This window comes from Lithobates pipiens, unplaced genomic scaffold, assembly GCF_037356315.1.
Source record: "Lithobates pipiens isolate NorthernLeopardFrog02 unplaced genomic scaffold, aLitPip1_a1.2 Scaffold_8, whole genome shotgun sequence".
NCBI lineage: Eukaryota > Metazoa > Chordata > Amphibia > Anura > Ranidae > Lithobates > Lithobates pipiens.
In genome coordinates this window covers 411,603,757-411,625,462 of record NW_027507903.1, presented here as the reverse complement: position 1 = coordinate 411,625,462, position 21,706 = coordinate 411,603,757, and the positions used below count along the sequence as shown (strand labels likewise).

Here is a 21,706-nt window from a genome sequence, read left to right as displayed (position 1 = left end):
CCCAAATGGGATTTATCTTTAGTTCTTCAGGGACTGGTTAAGACTACATTTGAACCTATAGAAGGATAATCGTTAATGTTTTACATTAAAAACTGTTTTGTTAGTGGCAGTAATTTCTGCCTGTAGAATCAGTGAGTTACAAGATCTATCAATTAAATAACCCTTCATGAGATGTCTACCAGATAGTATAGTCTTAAGGACAGATCCAGCCTTCCTGCCGAAAGTGGCTTCAATCTTTCATTATACACAGGAGATAATTCTCCCTACATTTTGCCCTTTACCTTCGGGGCCAGGGAAAGAAGCCTTCCATACTCTTGATGTCAGGAGTTATCATCTTAAATATCTGGAGATAACAAAGGGCTTTAGAAAATCATCTTCACGCTTTCATTTAACGCGTTTTAATGGAAGGTACTTACAAGGGATGTAAAGCTTCCAGAAGCACCCTCGGAAAATGGTTAAAACAAACCATTAAAGAGGCATAAACCTCTTTGGGTCTGGAACCTCCAGAAGGGATTTTGCCTCATTCGACTCGAGCAGTAGCAGCATCATGGGCAGAAAGGGTCGGGGCATCGCCTGAGCAAATTTTCAAGGCTGCCACGTGGTCCAGTTTTTCAACCTTTATAAGGCACTACCGCTTAGATCTGCTTTCAGCCTCAGACCAATCCTTTGGTAGGAAGGTTTTATAGGCAGTAGTCCCACCCTGAAGTAAATTTCTCGGTTATCCCCTCCAAGGTTCTGTCCTGAAAGGCAAAGGGAGAAAATCTTAGACTTGCCAGTGACGGTATTTCTACGAGCCTTTCAGGACAGCAGCCTACTTCCCTCCCTAGGTTATGTATAATTATAGGGCTTGGTAAATGCTTGTTTTCCAGCATGTCGGAGGATTTCCCAGTATCAACTGATGGCATGGTGGAAGCAGCTGCTTTTAAAAGGGATGTTGTCATGCAGTGTTTCCTGTGAAGAGGTTGCTCTCTCAAAGGTGCTGTCCTGAAAGGCTCGTAGAAATACCGTCACTGGTAAGTTTGTTTTTGTGCATGTTCCACACGTGTCTGAGCTTTGGGGTGCATATCTTTATGTAATAGGCTGAGCACACCTATAGGCACAACCCAAGATATTCCCAAAATATAAACCTCTAATGTAAGAATAACTCACAAGTGTGAATTATATCTGGTATAACTTCTTTAGTGGAACTTTTTTTTGTACAATACATATGATGGACATGGGTAAAAGTGGAGACAATTTACTCTTAAAGCAGTTGTAAACCCTTACCTATACCTAGTGACTGGCCTTATGTGATACACTGAGATGATAAATCCTTCTACTTTAACTACTTAAAGAGGAGCTGCACCTAAAAAAAAAAATATTAAAAGCCAGCAGCTACTAATATTGCAGCTGCTGACTTTTAATAATATCACACTTACCTGTCCCAGGTTCCAGCGATGTCGGCGGCAGATGACGAGCGATCGCTCGTCTCGCTGCAGCCACCGCCGCCATCCTCTGTCAGGGAATCGGGAAGTGAAGCATGAGGGCTTCACTGCCCGGTTCCCTACTGCGGATGCGCGAGTCGCACTGCGCTTCTCTTATGGTCCCCCGCTGTGTCTCTGGGAACTGTGTGTTTCCCAGAACACAACGGGGGGGCGGAGCGATGCGGGGGTCTGCGGCGGTCTGGCCGGAAGTGGGTGCAGTTACCTGGATTATTCAGGTAACTGCACCCCCCTCCCCCCTGAAAGGTGCCGATTGTGGCACTGGAGGGGGGAGGGATAATACTAGCGGAACTTCCCCTTTAGGGTGAAGAACCGCTTTAAGGGCCAAACCTCTTTCTGAGATTTGGTGTTTACAAGTTGAACACTTTTGCCAGAAAATTTATTGGAACCCCCAAACATAATAAAATGGTATATATTTAACACCCTAGAGAATAAAATTGGCAGTCGTTGCAAAACGTTCTGTCACACTATTTGTGAAGTGGTCTTACAAGCGCACTTTTTTGGGGAATAAAAAGACAAGTTAGCCCAATTTTTTTTTTTTTTTAAATGTTGTGAAAGATGTTCGTTTTTGAGTCTGCACGTGAGCTCGACGGGGCATGTTAAATAAATACGATTTTTTTTTTATACTGTTTAAAAAAAGTGTCACTTTTATTCCTATTACAAGGAATGTAAAGATTCACTAAAAAACCTTACACTAAAATGCAATAAAAAAATTGAAGAAATTCAAGTTTTTTTTTTTTTTTTTTTTGAGCTATGGGTGGAATTTAAGTTTTTTGACGGTTCTTCCGCCCTGCAATGGTATGGAGATGGGTGGGGGCCATCTTCCCTGCACTTGTCTCCATACCTAACAAGGAAAGGGATCCAGTGGCTCTAGTAAGTGACGGCAGGAGGGGCCGATAAAAGTGATCTTGCGGCGAATCTGCCATTGAGACCACTTATCTGAAACCGGACCGCTCACTGAAGATACCAAAGTTATGGCAACTAGCTGCTGCCAGAACGACATCCCTCTTCAAAGTGCTGCTGTATATTGCCGTTAGCCAGTCCAGAAGTGGTTAAAGTGGATAGTAAACCCCATTCATGAAATTTAACCAGGGCACATCTGTCTGCAGTATTTACTTATCCCTTTCCAAAGCCCTAAGATCTGTGTTTCTGCTGCTTAGCTTTTTTGTTATCCGCATGACGTCTGACAAGTTCTCTAACCCAGATATAAACAGAGCTAAAAGCTGGAAATTTGTGTTGGTAGGTGCATAGAAATTGGCAGAGAGCTTATCTAGTCACAGCACATTTCTTCCTCCCCTCTACCTATGTGGAGAGGAGGTGTGTGCCTTTTTCCAATCAGTTGTCACACACCCAGTGGTGGAACAGAGAGAAAATGCCCATTGTGCTAGAATTTTATAAGCGTCTAGAAAGTTGAAGACTGCATATACAAGTTAAAACGGGAGTCCGCTGTTTTTTTATTTATTTTTAAAGCCAGCAGCTACAAATACAGCAGCTGCTGACTTTTAAAATAAGGACACTTACCCGCCCAGCGCGCCCGCGATGTTGGCACCCGAAGCCGATCTCTCGATCGTCACTCGGGTGCTGCCACCGTCATCTTGGGTATGGGAATCAGGAAGTGGAGCCTTTCGGCTTCATTTCCCGGTTCCCTACTGCGCATGCGTGAATCGCGCTGCGCAATAAGGATGGACCCGCTGCCTCTGGGATCTGTGTGTTTCCCAGCAGGCAGCAGGGGACTTTCGGAAAGGGGCGTAGATCTACGCCCCTTTCCGCAGAGAGCTATCCCGGAAGTGGGTGCAGTTACCTGGATTATCCAGGTAACTGCACCCCCCTCCCCCCTGAAAGGTGCCGATCGTGGCGCCGGAGGGGGGGAGGATTCCAATGAGCGGAAGGTCCACTTTAGGGTGGACCTCCGCTTTAACATTTGTAGGGAGACTTATTTCATCTGAGTATTAGGCTGTTCACTTTCCTGGGTATGTGAGGGTTTGCATCCACTTTTAAGTTTTACCTGTTTATCTGCAGTATTCTCTTCTCCACAGCCTCCAAAAAGCTGGGGGAGGGGAGCTGAACTATCTTTGTAGAGCTCAATGAAGAGAGGCAAGGGACACCCCACTGCACAAAGGAACAGAGCTGAGACTGTCAAACACATGCTGTGTGCTGGAGCGCCTCTGTTGCCTTTATTTCTTGGTGTTAGGAAAACTTGTCAGATGTGACTAATGCAGATAACGGAAGAATGAGACCGCAGAGAGAAATGACAGTACTCTGGATTGAGACAAATACACACAATGGAGGGATGTGCTTTGTTCAAATCCGGTTTACAACCACTTTAAGGCCCTGAGGGCTAGAGGACCTCTGACCTCTAGCCCTCGGGGCCTTAAAGTCTGACAGTTGCTCCTTTTCCAGTTTCCTGACCCTATGATTAAAACACATGCATTACAATATAACAGAGCCTTGTATTTAAAAGGCTGACTGCCATGCCATGGAAATGGGACATATTGCATTTGTAGGTAATGCATGTAATGATGGTTTTATAAAAGTTGGGCTTTTCTTTAATTGCACAATTCCTACTTGGTTTGTTTTTTTGTATTTCAGGGTACGTCGATGACTAGTGATGTCACCCTTTCAGGTTCTGGATATTATCGTTTTATGGTTTTTAGTGTTGCGTAAATATCTATTGAATCACAGAAAATGTACTTGTATGTAAAATTGGACCTGTTGCACTTGAAGCACAAATGGCACATAACTACCGTACTTTAAAAAAAAACAAAAAAAAAACTGAACTAATGTTTCGATTTATAACTTTAGTATTCTCAATGACAAGTACCTCCTACCAAGCATACTTTTTATTTTATTTTATTTTTTAAGCCATTTTTCTGTCTGCACTTTTTTCACTTTTGTTAAAACAATGTTTTTTATATCACTTTTTTGTTTTTGCACCTGACACGTGTTATTTTTCAGTTTAAGGTTTATCAGTTTTTATGATCACTTTTTTTGCATCTTAATGTTTTAAAACGTTTGATATGTACATTTTTAGAAAATCTGAAATACAAGATAAAACATGGTAAATGTGTTTTTGTCTTTACGGTTACAGACCATGGTATTTGATATGGGAGATCGTATCTAGCACACATCACAATAGAAACCTGACTGGTTAGTGGCCCCAGAGTTGAGAAACCCAAAAAAACAGAAAATGTACAGGCTGTTAAAGCATTCCCATTGCTTTGTCCTGCATTTAATGCCAGTCCCTGCAAATGCTTATACAGTAATTTTCCTTTTGCTCCCCCATTTGCCTAGGGAAGTGCAGTAACATGCCATGTGGTGCCTTGTGACTGACTGCTGAGCCAACGAGCAATGTCGCATGGATGTGGGTCAGAAGTTCTTGGCCCTGTGTTGTGCATTGGTGTATACATAGAACTGCTGCTTTTTGCTCCATTTTGACATGCTGTGTGCTGGGGGAGCAGCGGAAAGGTGAATATATGCAGCCGGTGTAATTAAGAAAAATTCTCAACCGCCCTCTCGTATAATAAAAACAAGAATAGTTTAATATGGAGGTAATTCAGCTTGCCCCATTACACTTCTTGGTGGCAGCAGCTAGTCAGTGCTGTAGTCTAGCATGGCACAACTTTTTTTTTTTTTTTTTTTTTGTACAGAGAAATGCATAGGCCCAACTCCCAAGAACTCTCTGCATGCAGGGTGTGGTCTTGGTTCTTGGGAGTTGCTTGAGCTAGTGAGGGAGGTATTGTGACATCAGTGCTGCCTAGATTGAGCTCCAGAGGGGAGATAAGGTGAACTGTCATTAGGCGCTGGTGGTGGCCAGTGCCCTATGGAAAGAGTGGCTTTTAGACCATACACTTCAGGCTGTATATGTAGACAAAGTACAGACTGTACCAGCCCTAGCTATTTGTTATGATGAAAAATTGTGCCTTTTCTGCTGCTTTATGGGACCCAGGGACAAAGGGGAAATCTGTGACGGGCAAGTAAAGCTCTGTTGGCCAAAAATCTAAGAAAAATGGGAATCTCACCTAATTACTATGTGCGGTACTTGCCCCATGTCTAAGGGGCGTGTAATCGAATATGAGCAAAAACACAAAACCGAGTTAACTACATATTTGTGGGGGTGTTATGGTTTGTGCTAGCAACATTTGTATAGTTATTTGATGCAACAATCTCCAAAACCTCCCACGGGAGGGGGTTTCTAATTGACCAAAATACCTCACCCTGTATGGGACAGAAATGAACCACTCCTCATAACCTAGCGAGGGGTGGGGGATGTAGTCCCTGCAGGGAGCTGAGCTCACCCTCTCCAAGACAAACACCCCCCCCCCCCCCCCCCTAAGAAATGGCTCGAAGCCAACCTACTAGAGATCCCTAAAACCAATTCCCTGAGGAGTGCAGTGATCCACCTTTATAGCCACAATGATCGTTTAGTACACTGCCTCATGATGGAACTGGGATACATTAGCCAATAGGAAACCACAACCTACTAAACCCATAGGGATACCTGCAGTCCTAGGTCAGTCATTCATCCATGGACTAAGTCAGGGGTGCCCAACCTTTTGAAGAGCAAGGGCCACCTAAGCGACTTGGTAACCGGTTGCAGGGGCCACAATGCACGCAGCGGGTGCATGGCAGCCCACTCTAATTTTCTTTTTGCGGATCGGAGGTAGGAATTTGTAAACTGACACAAATCCATTTACATCTTCTACTCCTTAGAGGTGAATGGAGGGTCCAATTGGGTCGGACTGACCGTGTGAAAGGAGCTTATGGCTCAGTGCAGGTAACCCCCCAGGTGCACTGCTCTGCAGCCTGCAGTTCAGTTTGAAAGCAGCCCAGTAACCACTGCAGAACAGATATGCCCATATATACACTATTAGTAATAAACTTACTGTTAACAGTATTCTATTCCATCACAGAGCAGGAGGTCGCGGGCCACTGGTTGGGCATCCTTGGACTAGGTGATCAGAAACTGGGACAGAAAACTGATATCCAATCGCTATCCGGTAGTTAGCCCTGGTAACAGGTAGGGAGTTCAGTCATGTAAATGATCAGTCCCGACTGCTGTTACCTGAACAAGGGAAAGCTGTGAAATGGTAATGTGTGAAACAAAAATAGAATTTTTGTACTCACTGTGAAATCCTTTTCTCTGTGATTCACCGACCGTGGTTGAGGTGGATGGACTTTTTGTCTTTTTTCAACCCGACTAACTATGTAGCATAACTACACTTGCGACAGGCTGAAATTACCTGCATGCTGTGGGAATCTTCCTATGGTGATACGCATTGTCACATTTGAGCACGTGGCAACCTCCTCTGCACGGTGCATAGAGATCTGACCTTACAGAAGCTATTTTTCGCTTATATTCACCGACCGACACAGCTCCTCTCTGTAACTAAATGGGTTTGTTAGCCTGCCACTAGGAGAAACTAGGCAAAATTGTAACACAATACACAGAATTGTCAGTACTGCCCAGGGGGTGTACCCTGTGCTAACAACCCTCCCTGCTGCCCCAGCAGCTTCAGTACGTCAACAAGCAGTACAACGTAGAGAAAAGGAGGGGTGGGTGCTGTGTTGGTCGGTGAATCGCAGAGAGAAGGATTTTACGCTGAGTACAAAAAATCCTATTTTTCTCTTATATTTACTGACCAACACAGCTCCTCTCTGTAAATAAATGGGACTTCCCCAAGCAGTGCCAAACGAGGGGTGGGAAAAACGGCATAAAAACTTCATCCACCATGGCAAGTGGGAACTAGTAAAACTAAACCCACAAAAAACACTACCCTATAACCGGGTATCCTCAACCGGAGTGATCCTCAAGACTGCAACATTGTGGAAGTAATGCAACCGTGCATTAACAGTACTGCGTTTTTATTGAAAAACCAGGGAAAAAAATCTCAATTGCATATATGGAATTGCAACTACATGGCCGCCTGCAAAACTTTGGCCAAAACAGGCATCAACCGATGCACTGACGTCTACCTTGTAGAACTTGGTGAACGTATGGACAGATGACCAGGCTGCCGCCTTACACACCTGAGCGACAGATGCTTGGTGTTGGAAGGCCCAAGATGTTCCGATTGCTCTTGTAGAGTGGGCCGTGACTGGAAACCTGCCCCTTCAAGGCGTAGGCTTGGATTACAATCTTTCTGATCCACCTGTAAATGGTGGCTGACGAGACCGCCATACCCTTCTTTGGACCAGCCACCGAAACGAACAGTGAGTCTGACTTCCGAAAGGGAGCCGTGGCAGACGAGTACACCTTCAGAGCCCTAACCATGTTGAGCGTGAAGGGCCACCTCCTTAACCACTTCAGCTCCGGACCAATAAACACCTTAAGGACCAGAGGTCTTTTTGCAATTTCGCACTGCGCTGCTTTAACTGGTAATTGCGCGGTCATGCAATATTGCACCCAAACGAAATTTGCGTCCTTTTCTTCCCACAAATAGAGCTTTCTTTTGATGGTATTTGATTGCCTCTGCGATTTTTTTTTTTTTTGCGATATAAATGGAAAAAGAGCGAAAATTTTGAAAAAAAAAGATATTTTCTTCTTTTTGTTATAAGAAAAATCGAATAAACTAAATTTTAGTCATACATTGAGGGCAAAATTTATTCAGCCACATGTCTTTAGTAAAAAAAATGTCAATAAGCGTATATTTTTTGGTTTGCGCAAAAGTTATAGCGTCTACAAACTAGAGTACATTTTCTGGAATTTACACAGCTTTTAATTTATGACTGCCGATCTCATTTCTTGAGGTGCTAAAATGGCAGGGCAGTACAAATCCCCCCCCAAATGACCCCATTTTGGAAAGTAGACACCCCAAGGAAATTGCTGATGGGTATGTTGAGCCCATTGAATATTTTTTTTTTTTTGTCCTAAGGGATTGAATAATGACAAAAAAAAAAATTTTTTTTTACAAAAAGTTGTCACTAAATGATATATTGCTCACACATGCCATGGTTATATGTGGAATTGCACCCCAAAATATATTCCGCTACTTCTCCCGAGTATGGGGATACCACATGTGTGGGACTTTTTGGGAGTCTAGTCGCGCACGGCACCCCGAAAACCAATCACCACCTTCAGGATTTCTAAGGGTGCAAATTTTTGATTTAACTCCTCACTACCTATCACAGTTTCGAAGGCCATAAAATGCCAAAATAGCACAAAACCCCCCCAAATGACCCCATTTTGGAAAGTAGACACCCCAAGCTATTTACTGAGAGGCATGTTGAGTCCATGGAATATTTTATATTTTGCCAAAAGTTGCGGGAATATTACAAACTTTTTTTTTTTTTTTTTTGCACAAAGTTGTCACTAAATGATATATTGCTCACACATGCTATGGGCAGAAGTCAAATTACACCCCAAAATAAATTCTGCTGCTTCTCCCGAGTACGGGGATACCACATGTGGGGGACTTTTTGGGAGCCTAGCCACGTACGGGACCCCGAAAACCAAGCACTGCCTTCCGGATTTGAATATAAAATGCTATAAAAAACAAACTAACCAGAGTCACCCGTAACACTTATACGGTGATCAGTGGTGAAAGGGTTAACTAGGGGCAATCAGGGGGTTCAAATTTTTATTAGGTAGTATATGGGGGTCCCTGGCGCTATATAAAAACCTGACGGGGAACCTAAATAACTAACTGGCTAACCAGCGTCACCAGTGACACTTATACTGTGATCGCTGGTGAAAGGGGGTGAAAGGGTTAACTAGCAGCAATCAGGGGGTTAAAACCATTATTGGATAGTATATCGGGGTACCTAGCGCTATAAAAACCTGGCGGTGAACCTAAAAAAATAACTAGCTACCTAGCGACACTGATGCAGCGCTCAGAAAAATTATCGCTTAGTGACACTGGCAAAAGGGGGTGAAAGGGTTAACTAGCGGAAATCAGGGGGTTAAAACCATTATTGGGTAGTATATCGGGGTACCTAGCGCTATAAAAACCTGGCGGTGAACCTAAAAAAATAACTAGCTACCTAGCGACAGTAGCGACACTAATGCAGCGATCAGAAAAACGATCGCTTAGTGACACTGGCAAAAGGGGGTGAAAGGGTTAACTAGCGGCAATCAGGGGGTTAAAAACATTATTGGGTAGTATATCGGGGTACCTAGCGATATAAAAACCTGGCGGTGAACCTAAAAAAATAACTAGCTACCTAGCGACACATGCAGCGATCAGAAAAATTATCGCTTAGTGACACTGGCAAAAGGGGGTGAAAGGGTTAACTCTAGGGGCAATCAGGGGGTTAAATCTTTATTGGGGGGTGATAGGGGGCTACCCTGGACCTAACACTAACTGTCCTGACAGTTTTTACTGTCACAACTGACACTGAATGCATTGATCAGTAAAGAAATGATCAATGCAATCAGTGACACTGTGACTGGGGGGGGAGGGGGGCGGATCGGGGGGGGGGGGGGGGGTTTGTGTGCCTGTGTGTACCTACATGTCAGTGTAGTGTTGGTGCACACTTACTTTTAGTCTTCTCCTCGTAGTCCGGTCAAAAAGACCGCCCCGAGGAGAATGACATCACTTCCTCCTTCCTGTGTAAACAATACACAGGGGAGGAAGCTTCTCATTGGCCAGGAGCGATCCAGAGGGGGTGGCCGAAAACCAACGGCCATCCCCTCATCACGGAGCGCTCCTGGACCGAATCGGACCGCCGTAAACAGCGGGAGGGGGTCCGATCGGACCCCCCACCCGCTGGAAGGCAATCACGTAGATGTATGTGATTGTGCCTGCCTGTGCCATTGTGCTGACGTACAATGGCAATACGGCGGTCCTGAAGTGGTTAAGGTGCTTCGGCTTAGGACACAACGATGGTAATACAATGTCCTCATTCATATGAAAAGCCGAAACCACCTTCGGTAGAAAGGACGGTTGCAGGCGCAACACCACCTTATCCCTATGGATGACCAGATAAGGCGACTTGCATGACAAGGCCGCCAATTCCGAAACCCTCCTGGCTGATGTGATGGCCACTAGAAAGACCACTTTCTGTTGCGTCAACAGGGGAATCTCCCTGATGTTTTCAAGTGGTGGCTTTTGAAGCGCCGACAACACCAGGTTCAGATCCCATGGGGGTAATGGCGGACGCATCGGAGGGACTACAGGTCGTACCTGCGGAACAAAGGTACTCCCTAATGAGGGAGACGCCAGGGGTCGCTGAAAAGACGGCCAAGGCTGACATTTGCCCCTTAATGGTGCTTAATGCCAACTTCTGATCTACTCCTTGCTGAAGAAACAGCAGGATCCTGGATTTAGAAAAGGGGGGCATCCGTCCTCCTTCTCATCACACATGGAGATGTAGGCCTTCCAGGTACGATGGTATATCCATGAAGATTTTCATGCCCTCAACATAGTTGGAATCACAGAGTCCGACAGACCCCGGTTCCTCAGCACCTGGCTCTCAATAGCCATGCCGTTAAAGCCAGCGATGGTAAAGCAGGGTGAAAGATTGGACCTTGAGATAGGAGGTCCTCCTGCAGCGGCAGTCGCCAGGGAGTGTCTGCCACCAGATGCACCAGAGCCACTGAGGCCAATCTGGGGCAACCAGAATTACTGGAATCTCCTCGGCTTCCACTCTGCGAAGCAGACGTGGCAACACTTTTAGAGGAGGAAAGGCGTAGATCAGCTGGTACTGATCCCACGGAGCCACCAGTGTGTCTGACGTGTCTGCCCACGTATCTCTTGTCCTGGACACAAATTTTGGCACCTTACGATTGAGACGGGAGGCCAATACATCCACATCTGGCATGCCCCACTTCAGGCACAGCAGCCTGAATATCTCCGGATGCAATGCCCATTCTCCTGGGTCCAGCATCTGTCCGCCTGCCCACCGACGTATGTGAGCAACCTCCCAAGCAGCGGCTGAGCTCCTTGTTCCCCCTTGGTGATTTATGTATGCCACAGCCGTGGCGTTGTCCGACTGTACCCTAATCGGACGCCCTTGAAGACTCAATGACCATGTGTGGAGGCACAGCCTGATCGCTTTCAATTCGAGCAGATTGATCGGGAACTTGGATTCTTCAATCGTCCAGAGGCCGTTGTGATCACCGTCCATTGGAGAGGTAGGAATGACTTTCCTGCCCGAATCACCGGGGATCTCGGCCACCATAGCAGGGAGTCTCTGACGGACTAGCTCACCTGGATCGAGTGATCCAGGGACAACGGAGATTTGTCCCACTTCGACAAAATCTTTCTGCAAGACCCTGGTGTGGAACTGGGCATACGGCACACCCTTGAAGGCGGCCACCATGAGTCCCAGGACTTGCATGCAAAATCGGAGTGATGACCACTCGCGATTCCACAGTAGTTTTATCGTGGCTCTGAGGGTCTGCACCTTGTCTGAAGGGAGAGACTCTAGCTTCCACGGAGTCCAGCAACAAGCCCAGACGCTGGGTCGGTACAACCACTGACTTCTTTAGGTTCAACAGCCACCCAAATTCTTGCAAAGTCTGCATGGAGATCACAACATCCTCCTCCAACTCTGAGGTGGAAGATGCTCTCAGGATGAGATTGTCTAGATATCCCACAATCGCGATCCTGTGTTGTCGCAGCAACGCCAAAAACGTAGCCAATACCTTGGTAAAGACTCGGGGGGGGGGGGGGGGGGGGGGGTGTGGTGTGTGTATGATTGGCTGATACCAGGCTAAATGGTAGAGCCACAAACTGATAGTGGGCTTCCCCAACTGCAAAGCGCAGAAACTTTTGATGCCGCAGACATGGGTATGTGCAGGTATGCATCCTGGATGTCCAAGGATGCCAGGGAGTCCCCTTGATGGAGTGCAGCGACTACTGAGCGAACTGATTCCATCCTGAACCTCTGCACTTTTACAAAGTGATTGAGGACTTTTAATTCCAAGATTGGACATACCAATTCCTTCTTGGGAACCACAAACTGATTTGAGTAGAATCCCTGGAAGCCTTCTGATTCCGGAACTTGTACAACCACCCCTCGACTCAGCATGTCCCTTACCGCCCCCAACAGGGCCTCCGGTATGCTGGAGGGGAAGAATCTGTTTGGCGGCCATGAGAGAAACTCTATCTTGTAGCCTTTGGAAATCAGATCACAGACCCATTGGTTGGATAAGCAGGAGGACTACCGGGGTGCAAACTCCCGAAGGCGACCCATTTCCACCCCCACCTGAGACATGGGTGGAGGCAAACCTTCATGTGGTAGCACTTTTTTTCGTAGGCTTGTGATGCTAAGGACGCTTTTGACCATCCTGTCGGGCTGGGGATGCTTTGCCGAAGCCCCAGTCGGACGAAAAAGCCGCTTTGTGAGTGAAAAAAAGAGGGCCCTTGCCTACGGCATGGCTCTTTGACTTTCTGGCTTGCTGGAGTAGGGTACTCTTACCACCAGTGGCTTTTTTTTTTTTTTTATGTCATCCAATAAGGTTCCAAAGAGTCGATCACCAAGGAAGGGATGATCTGTCAGGGCTTTCTTAGATGCCTGGTCAGCAGACCAGCATTTTAGCCAAATCAGGCGCCTCAGCACCACAGCTGACACTGAAGCCCTGGATAACAGAGGAAGAGTATCCAGGGCCACGTCACAGACATACTTAAGGCCTTGCACTAGTTGGTCTGCTAGTTCCACGCAGACAGGGGAGGCCTGTTGCTCTCCCAATTCATGGTGCAAAAGTTTTGCCCATTCAGTCAGTGTCTGCAACACCAGTGTGGATGCCAGTATAGGTTGCACGGCTGATCCCACAACCGTAAAACAAGGAATGAGCCACCGCCTCGGCCTTCCTGTCCATGGGATCCTTGAATGATTACTTTATTTAACCTGGATACTGGGGGGGGGGGGGGTCCACGACCAGAGGAGCCAACCACCTTTTGAGAAGGCTTTGCTCAAAAGGGTAACGCACTGCCATGTTTTTGGGGACCGAAAAGGTCCTTTGCAGCCGACCCCATTACCTGTAGATGAATTTGTCAAATATGGGAACACCTTAGGTGAACGTGCTGTCTTGCGGGACACGAAGGGGACCGATACCTCAGCAGAGGGATCCGCTGGCTCCTGGATCATCAGGGTATCACGCACAGCTGTGACAAGTGCTCCTAGTGCCAGACTCGCCACCCTGAGGCATTCTGCCCCTATCCAAAATGGCCGCTGGACAGCACCATGTGGTAAAAGGAACAGTGCTGCCTCAAACCCAGTAAAATCTCCACAGGCACCTTTTTTGGGACCCCCCCACACTGGAACCAGGACCGTCGCTAACTGCACAGACCCCATACAGGTGAGATACCCAGCAAATCCTTGTACACACACCGCACAGCAGACACATGCAGCTGCCCCCCCCCCCCTCCCCAGAGGGGGGGGGGGGGGAGGAGGGAAGATAGGGATGTGGGAGAGAAGGAGGTGAGGTGGCCCCCGAATCGACCTCCCAGGGAATGCCCAGCTGCTCATACACCCCTGCACCCAACCCCCCACCCCCCCCAGGCAGGGAGAGCCGTACTTACCAGTCCTAAAGCTCTGGGAGACATTCCATCACAGACCCACTCCTGCGCAGTTACAGGGTGGCTGCTGGCCTCGGTATACTGTGATCCAGACAGCAGTAGCCCAGTCATATGTATACCCCCGAGCATTGAAGCTCACCGACCACCTCTGCAGCTGAGGTATGTCGTGGCCTGCTGAGCCGTAGCTGCGACGTGCACATGCTCGATGGCCGGACTGGGGTGGGGGGGACTATAAGGATAACTTAACCAGCCTGTCACCCAGCCGGCAGTTGATGGATGATCTTAGGATCATTCATCTTGTGCAAAAGCATAAGTCCTGGGTCAAAAAAATGGACCAAAGGGCCCAGAGGGTTCCTAGGTCATTCTCCTTCACTAGGCAAAATAAAACTGAAGCTGCTGGGGCAGAAGGGAGGGTTGTTAGCACAGGGTCCACCCCCTGGGCGGTATTGACAATTCTGTGTATTGTTACAATTTTGCCTAGTTTCTCCTAGTGGCAGGCTAACAAACCCATTTAGTTACAGAGAGGAGCTGTGTCGGTCGGTGAATATAAGCGGAAAATAGCTTCTGTAAGGTCAGATCTCTATGCACCGTGCAGAGGAGGTTGCCACGTGCTCAAATGTGACAATGCGTATCACCATAGGAAGATTCCCACAGCATGCAGGTAATTTCAGCCTGTCGCAAGTGTAGTTATGCTACATAGTTAGTCGGGTTGAAAAAAGACAAAAAGTCCATCCACCTCAACCACAAAAATTTTTTTTTTTTTATAATCGCCTCAAGGCTTCAGTGTAATAACCAGTGTACTCCCAAACCTCACAGATTGCCATTCAGTCTCCACCGGTGGATGTGTGAGCAGGCTGCTCAGCCTAGTCCCAGTATGTACAGCTCTCCTGCAGTGATATCCTCAGCTGCTGTACTCCAGTGCAATCAGAGGTGCCTGGTCAATCCAAGTAGGATGGCAGATGGAATTGCCAGCCAGTGTGTCAGGGAATCTGGTTAAAGTCCCTGAAACTTATGGTGGCTGGGCCAGGAAGGTGCATGTCCCAGCATCAAAGTCTACATGTTTTGTTCCTGTACACTGGAACTTCTTCAGGATAGGTGGGATAGTCAGCTGTCGCTCAAGTATAGGGCCACAATCTTACTAAAACAAAAATATAAACAAAAAAAATAACAATTTATAGTAGCAATAATGAAAAGTGCACCAGCCCACTTAAAAATGCACACGTGTGCAACATGAGCCCAGGATTCCTCCCAAATTGATTCATAATCTGAAGTAATCACATGGAGCAAAGATTAAGGCAGATTTATTACTACAAATATCGGGGTGTGTATATGTGTGCGATGAAATACTGCCAACAGAGCAAAAAGTTGAAGCTAGTTATGCATGAACAATGAAGCCTTGGGATGGTGAGTAGGGATGAGCTTCGTGTTCGAGTCGAACAGATGTTCGATTTGAACATCGGCTGTTCGCCCGTTCGGCGAATTCCAAACGTTATGCGCCGTTCGCGCCAAATTCGTGTGGCACTTACGGCCCACAATGCACTGCATTGCTGGCTCATGATTGGCCAAGCATGCACTGTGACCCCGCATGCTTGGCCAATCACAGCGCCGGCAGCGAGGAGAGCCATGATTGGCCACAGGATGCCTGTGGCCAATCATAGCTCAGGCTGTGTAGTACACGCCCCACACTATATAAGGCCGCCAGCGCGGTGGCCTTGTGTAGTGTGTTGGCGTCTGTAGGAGTTAGTGGGTGTTCTGTGTACCTTCAACACAGTATACACCGATCGTTATCGGCCGATTTTTCGTTCTTGCTCTTCTGTAGTGGTTGTCTTCGTGACCTGACCGTAGTATACACCGCTATATTCACCTATATAGCTAGCTATATTTCTCTTTTTTAATAGAGCTTGCAGTCAGTGTTAGGAGATTGTACATGCTGTCTGCGTGCTCTGAACCCAGTATACACTGCTATATCCACCTAGCTCTTCAACTAATTCCTGCAGATGGCTCAAATAGCGAAGTTGTGTGTGCGCCTCCAGCACAATATACACTACCCAATTGCTGGTTTTCCCAACTCCCTTCAGGCCATTACCATGTCTGGAAGGCCAGCAAGGAGAGGCAGACAGGCGCGAGCCAATAAAAGAGGGCAAGCAGGCTATGTGTCTAGAGACAACAGTGCTGGTCATGGACGCGGTGCATCGTCGTCGTCGTCATCAGCACGTGGCCATGGGACACGCTTGTCCTTTTCGGCAGCTGGACATGTTGAGCCGCAACATGCCAACGATTTGGTAGAGTGGATGACCAAGCCCTCTTCGTCGTCGTCGTCATCATCGTCATCCCTCTTTCGTCTTCATCATCATCCCTCTTTCGTCTTCATCGTCATCATCATGGCAGCACAGTGGTGTAGTGGTTAGCACTCTCACCTAGCAGTAAGAAGGGTTGCTGGTTCGAATCCCAACCACGACTCTACCTGCCTGGAGTTTGCATATTCTCCCTGTGCCTGCGTGGGTTTCCGCCGGGTACTCCGGTTTCCTCCCACAATCCAAAGACATGCAGGTAGGTTAATTGGCTTCTGTCCAAAATTGGCCCTAGTATATGAATGGGGACCTTGGATTGTGGGCTCCTTGAGGGTAGGGACTGATGTGAGTGTGTAATGTACAGGGATAGGGACAACTGTAGACACTCAGGTTGAACTGGATGGACTGGTGTCTTTATTCAACCTTACTAACTATGAAACTATGAAACCATCCCTCTTTCGTCTTCATCGTCATCATCATCATCCCTCTTTCGTCTTCATCGTCATCATCATCATCCCTCTTTCGTCTTCATCGTCATCATCATCATCCCTCTTTCGTCTTCATCGTCATCATCATCATCCCTCTTTCGTCTTCATCATCGTCATCATCATCATCCCTCTTTCGTCTTCATCATCGTCATCATCATCATCCCTCTTTCGTCTTCATCATCGTCATCATCATCATCCCTCTTTCGTCTTCATCATCGTCATCATCATCATCCCTCTTTCGTCTTCATCATCGTCATCATCATCATCCCTCTTTCGTCTTCATCATCGTCATCATCATCATCCCTCTTTCGTCTTCATCATCGTCATCATCATCATCCCTCTTTCGTCTTCTTCATCGTCATCATCATCATCCCTCTTTCGTCTTCATCATCGTCATCATCATCCCTCTTTCGTCTTCATCATCGTCATCATCATCATCCCTCTTTCGTCGTCATCATCGTCATCATCGTCATCATCATCCCTCTTTCGTCTTCATCATCGTCATCATCGTCATCATCATCCTCCCTCTTTCATCTTCATCATCATCATCATCATCATCATCCCTCTTTCGTCTTCATCATCATCATCATCCCTCTTTCGTCTTCATCATCATCCCTCTTTCGTCTTCATCATCATCATCGTCTTCATCATCATCCCTCTTTCGTCTTCATCATCCCCTTCATCCTGGCTCAGGGTACTAGCAAAGCAGCTGCCAACGCATCGTCTTCCCTCCTCTCAATGTCATCATCAGTGACTCCTTCCCTAGGCCCACCACGTCCTCCTGAGGAGTCTCCTGAACTCTTTGAGCACAGTGTTGGGTACATGCTCCAGGAGGATGCCCAGTGTTTTGTAGGCTCTGATGATGATACTCAGCTAGAGGAAGGCAGGAGCGTGAATGCAGAGAGAGGGGATTCCACAAGCTGCAGCATACTGCCAGGTTTGCTCCAGCGATGAAGAGGGAGGGCATGATGAGGGCACTGACTCCATGTGGGTGCCTGGTAGGAGAGAGGAGGAGGCACATGTCCAACGAGGCAGGATGCCCTCCAGGGGCCAGCTTGGGGGCAGCACACCGACTGAATCACACTGCAGAGCTCCGCGTGTGCAGGGCGCTGCCTCTGTGCGTTATTCTAAAAGTTCTTTGGTGTGGGGCCTTTTTTGAGACGAGTGCATCAGATCACACCGCTGCTATTTGCAACATATGTCTCAAGCGTATCTCGTGTGGCCAAAACATCAGCCGCTTGGGCACCACATGCTTGACCAGACATATGTTGACCTGCCATGCAGCTCGTTGGCAAGCGTACCTCAAAGACCCACACCAAAGAACAAAGCGGACCTCTCCTTGCTCCTCATCAGCTGGGATCTCCAACCCCACTAGACCTTCAGTCCTCTCTGAAACCTGCTCTGAGAGGAATGAAGGTGTAGAATTAGGTGTGTCACAGCAAAGTGCTTCCGACAACTCTGCTAGCAGTACACCCATGTCCGATTTATAGCAGGCAAATGTCCCTGCCCCAGCTGCTGGACCAGCGAAAGAAGTTCACTCCCAGCCATCCACATGCTAGCTTGGCTAAATTGCTAGCACTTCAACTGCTGACTTTTCAGTTGGTAGACTTGGCCCCCCTTCTGTGAGTTTGTACAATGTGCGGTTCCTCAGTGGCAGGTCCCCAAACGCCACTTTTTCTCATGGAAGGCGATTCTGGCTCTCTACCGGCATGTGTAAGGCAATGTCCTTGCCTCGCTGGACAGGGCGGTCAGCGGTAAGGTGCATATTACTGCTGACTCATGGTCCAGCAGACATGGACAGGGACGTTACCTGTCTTTCACGGCCCATTGGGTCACTCTTCTGGCAGCTGGGAAGGATGCAGGACAAGGTGCAGTAGTGTTGGAGGTTGTTCCGCCACCACGCCTCCAAAATGCTACTATTGGTTGTGACACACCTCTCTCCTCCACCCCCTCCTCTTCTTCTTCCTCCATGGCCTCTTCCAGTGCTCTGTCCTCAGAACCAGCGGTGCTCCGTAGGCGTTCCAGGGGCTATGCAAGTACACAGGCAAAACAAAGCCATGCTGTGCTTGCGCTGGTTTGTTTGGGAGACAGGAGCCACACTGGGGCGGATGTTTTGTCAGCTCTGCAGGGGCAGGCCGAGAGGTGGTTGACGCCACACCAGCTTAAGCCAGGAATGGTGGTTTGCGACAATGGCACCAACCTCCTCTCCGCCCTCCGACAGGGACAACTGACCCATATGCCCTGTGTGGCTCACGTCCTTAACCTGGTGGTGCAGCGGTTCTTGGGCAGGTACCCGGGCTTACAGGATGTCCTGAAGCAGGCCAGGAAAGTCTGTGTGCATTTCCCCCGATCATTTAATGCCTATGCTCGGCTTGCTGAGCTCCAAAAGGAGTTGAACCTGCCCAAGAACCGCCTTATATGTGACATGCCCACCAGGTGGAACTCAACGTTGGCCATGCTGCAGCAGCTGCACATGCAGCAGAGGGCCATCAATGAGTACCTGTGCGACTACGGCACCAGGACAGGGTCAGGGGAGCAAGTTTTTTTTTCCCTCACCATGCCAGTGGGGCATGATCAGGGAGCCATGCACTGTCCTGTCACCGTTTGAGGAGGCCACAAAGATGGTGAGCAGTGACAGTGCATGCATCAGTGACACTCCACCTCTTGGCCCATAGGCTGCGTGGAATAATGGACAGGGCACTTGAGGCAGAAAGAGGAGAACTTCCTTGCCTCTCAAGGCCCCCTTTATCCAGACAGTGTTCCTGCTGTGCCACCCATCACACAGGAAGAGGATGATGATGATGATGATGATGATGTCAGCATGGAGGTGGAGGCTGGCACTCAGCAGCAGTCGTCTTGTAGGGATGATTTACAGTCCCAAGAAACCCGTGGACTTGTACGTGGCTGGGAGGAGGTAGCTGCGGATCATGTTGTCCTTAGTGACCGAGAGGACTCGGGACCGAATGTCTCAGCTAACCTACGCTGCATGGCCTCCCTGATCCTGCAAAGCCTGCGGAAGGATCCTCGTATCCTTCGCATCAAGGAGAGGGACCATTACTGGCTGGCCACTCTCCTTGATGCACGGTACAAGGGTAAGGTTGCCGACCTTATCTTGTCGTCGCAGAGGGAGCAGAGGATGAGAAATCTCCGGGAGGCCTTGCAGAAAGGTCTGTGCAACGTGTGTCCAGAGACTGGGAGGTTACAAACTCCTGGTCCTGGACAACGTGTTGCTGAGGCATCGGTCAGAAGGAGCGGTGGAGAAGGTGGCCGTCTGACCGATGCTTTCAGGCAATTTTTTAGTCCGCAGCCCCAAGGTATGATCGGTTCCAGCAACCATCGCCAGCGTCTGATTTACATGGTACAGGAATACCTAGGGGCAAGGTCTGTCTTGGACACCTTTCCCACCGAAAATCCTCTGGCTTACTGGGTCTTGAGGATGGATCACTGACCAGAGCTTGCACAGTATGCAATTGAGCTACTGGCCTGTCCTGCATCCAACTTTCTTTCGGAATGCACCTTCAGTGCTGTTGGTGGCTTTTTTACCGATCACAGGGTGCGCCTGTCCACCGAATCAGTTGATCGACTGACCTAGATCAAGATGAATCAGTCTTGGATCACCCACAGCTACCAAGCACCTGAAGCTGATATAACCAAATAATTTTTTTTGAAATATCACATCCCTTCAAGACTGCCTATGCTGATGCTGAGTGACTGTCCTGTTATGTTGATTGTGTATCCTCTTCCTCCTCCGCTGATATGTTGGAAGAACATTTTTGGTTCTGGGTGATGCCATCAGCCCAATTTTTCTGCCCCTGTTTAACAGGGGCATTTAAGTACAATTTTTGATGCAATGCTTTGCAGCAGGGCTAATTCCTGCACTAAAACTAGAGTATATGGCAGAGGTTGCAGTGTCGTGGCACCAGTGCCTAAGGCCCAATTTTTCTGCCCCTGTTTAACAGGGACGTGTAATTATAATTTTTTATATAATATTTCACAGGAGGGCCCGTTCCTGTCCCCACCCAGAGTAACTGTGAGGACTTATAGTGTTGTGGCACCAGCACCACAACCACCAAAGGTCAATTTTTCTACCACTGTTCAACAATGGCATGTAATTACAATTCTTGATATAATCATTCACAGCAGGGCGCTCCAGCGCCCACCAAGAGTCACTTTGAGGGCTTACAATGTTGTGGCAAAACCAACACCTTGTTCCACCATTTTTTTTTTTTTGTAAAATCTTTTTTTTGAGTTTTTCTTTGGCATACAGAATTGCCCACGCAGAGGCCAAATATTTCCCACACAGGGGCAAACTTCCAAATGCGGCAACAGGCCACCAAAGCAACATCACATAACATACATTCTGCCTCTGATGCCGCAACAGGGCAAATCAACACAAACATAACCTTGTCTATCTATACCCCAATGTGGGGAGAGGGTATTGTAGGAGAATTTGGGCTAAGTGTTATAATGACCGGATAAGGTGTCATAGGAGCAGTTGGGTCAGCCTATAATCATACTATAACCATAACGAGGAACTATGGGTTATTCACGACATCCGTTGCCGTAGTGTTATCATCCAACCAGCAGTTCCACACCGTCTCAAATTTCTGTGGGCAACCCCTGCACGAGTATGTGGCCTTATAGAGGGGCAAGCTAGCGTTCAGCAGGTTTTTCCAGAATTTGATAGATGGGGGGGGGGGGGGGGGAAGATGGTTGTTTCCAGGTCATGGTGATGGCCTTGCGTGCATAGTACAATAACAGGGATATGAGTGGTTTCCTAGCCCTGAGGATCAACATTTGCTCCACTAACCCCAGCAGACATTATTTAGGATCATAAGGAATACTAATCTCAGTAGTCTTAACTATCACCAGGAGCACCTCCTTCCAGTAGCATACAATCGCTGGACAAGCCCAGAAAATGTGAATGAAGTCTCCTGGCCGATAAGAGCAGCGCCAGCAGGCCGGGGAATGCGTTGGCGACATCT

General features: G+C 47.8%; 1 protein-coding gene across 2 annotated transcripts in view; it reads left to right on the top strand.

The window, feature by feature from the left end:
- The window catches only part of DND1 (DND microRNA-mediated repression inhibitor 1), a 49,228-nt gene extending 44,784 nt beyond the window's left edge, over window positions 1-4,444 (top strand). For both annotated transcript variants that reach the window (XM_077474144.1, XM_077474143.1), the window contains exon 5: window positions 4,071-4,444. In XM_077474144.1, coding sequence (XP_077330270.1) covers window positions 4,071-4,087 — 17 coding nt within the window. In that variant the 3' untranslated portion in view covers window positions 4,088-4,444. The remainder of the gene's footprint in view (window positions 1-4,070) is intronic.
- Window positions 4,445-21,706: the final 17,262 nt, after the last annotated feature.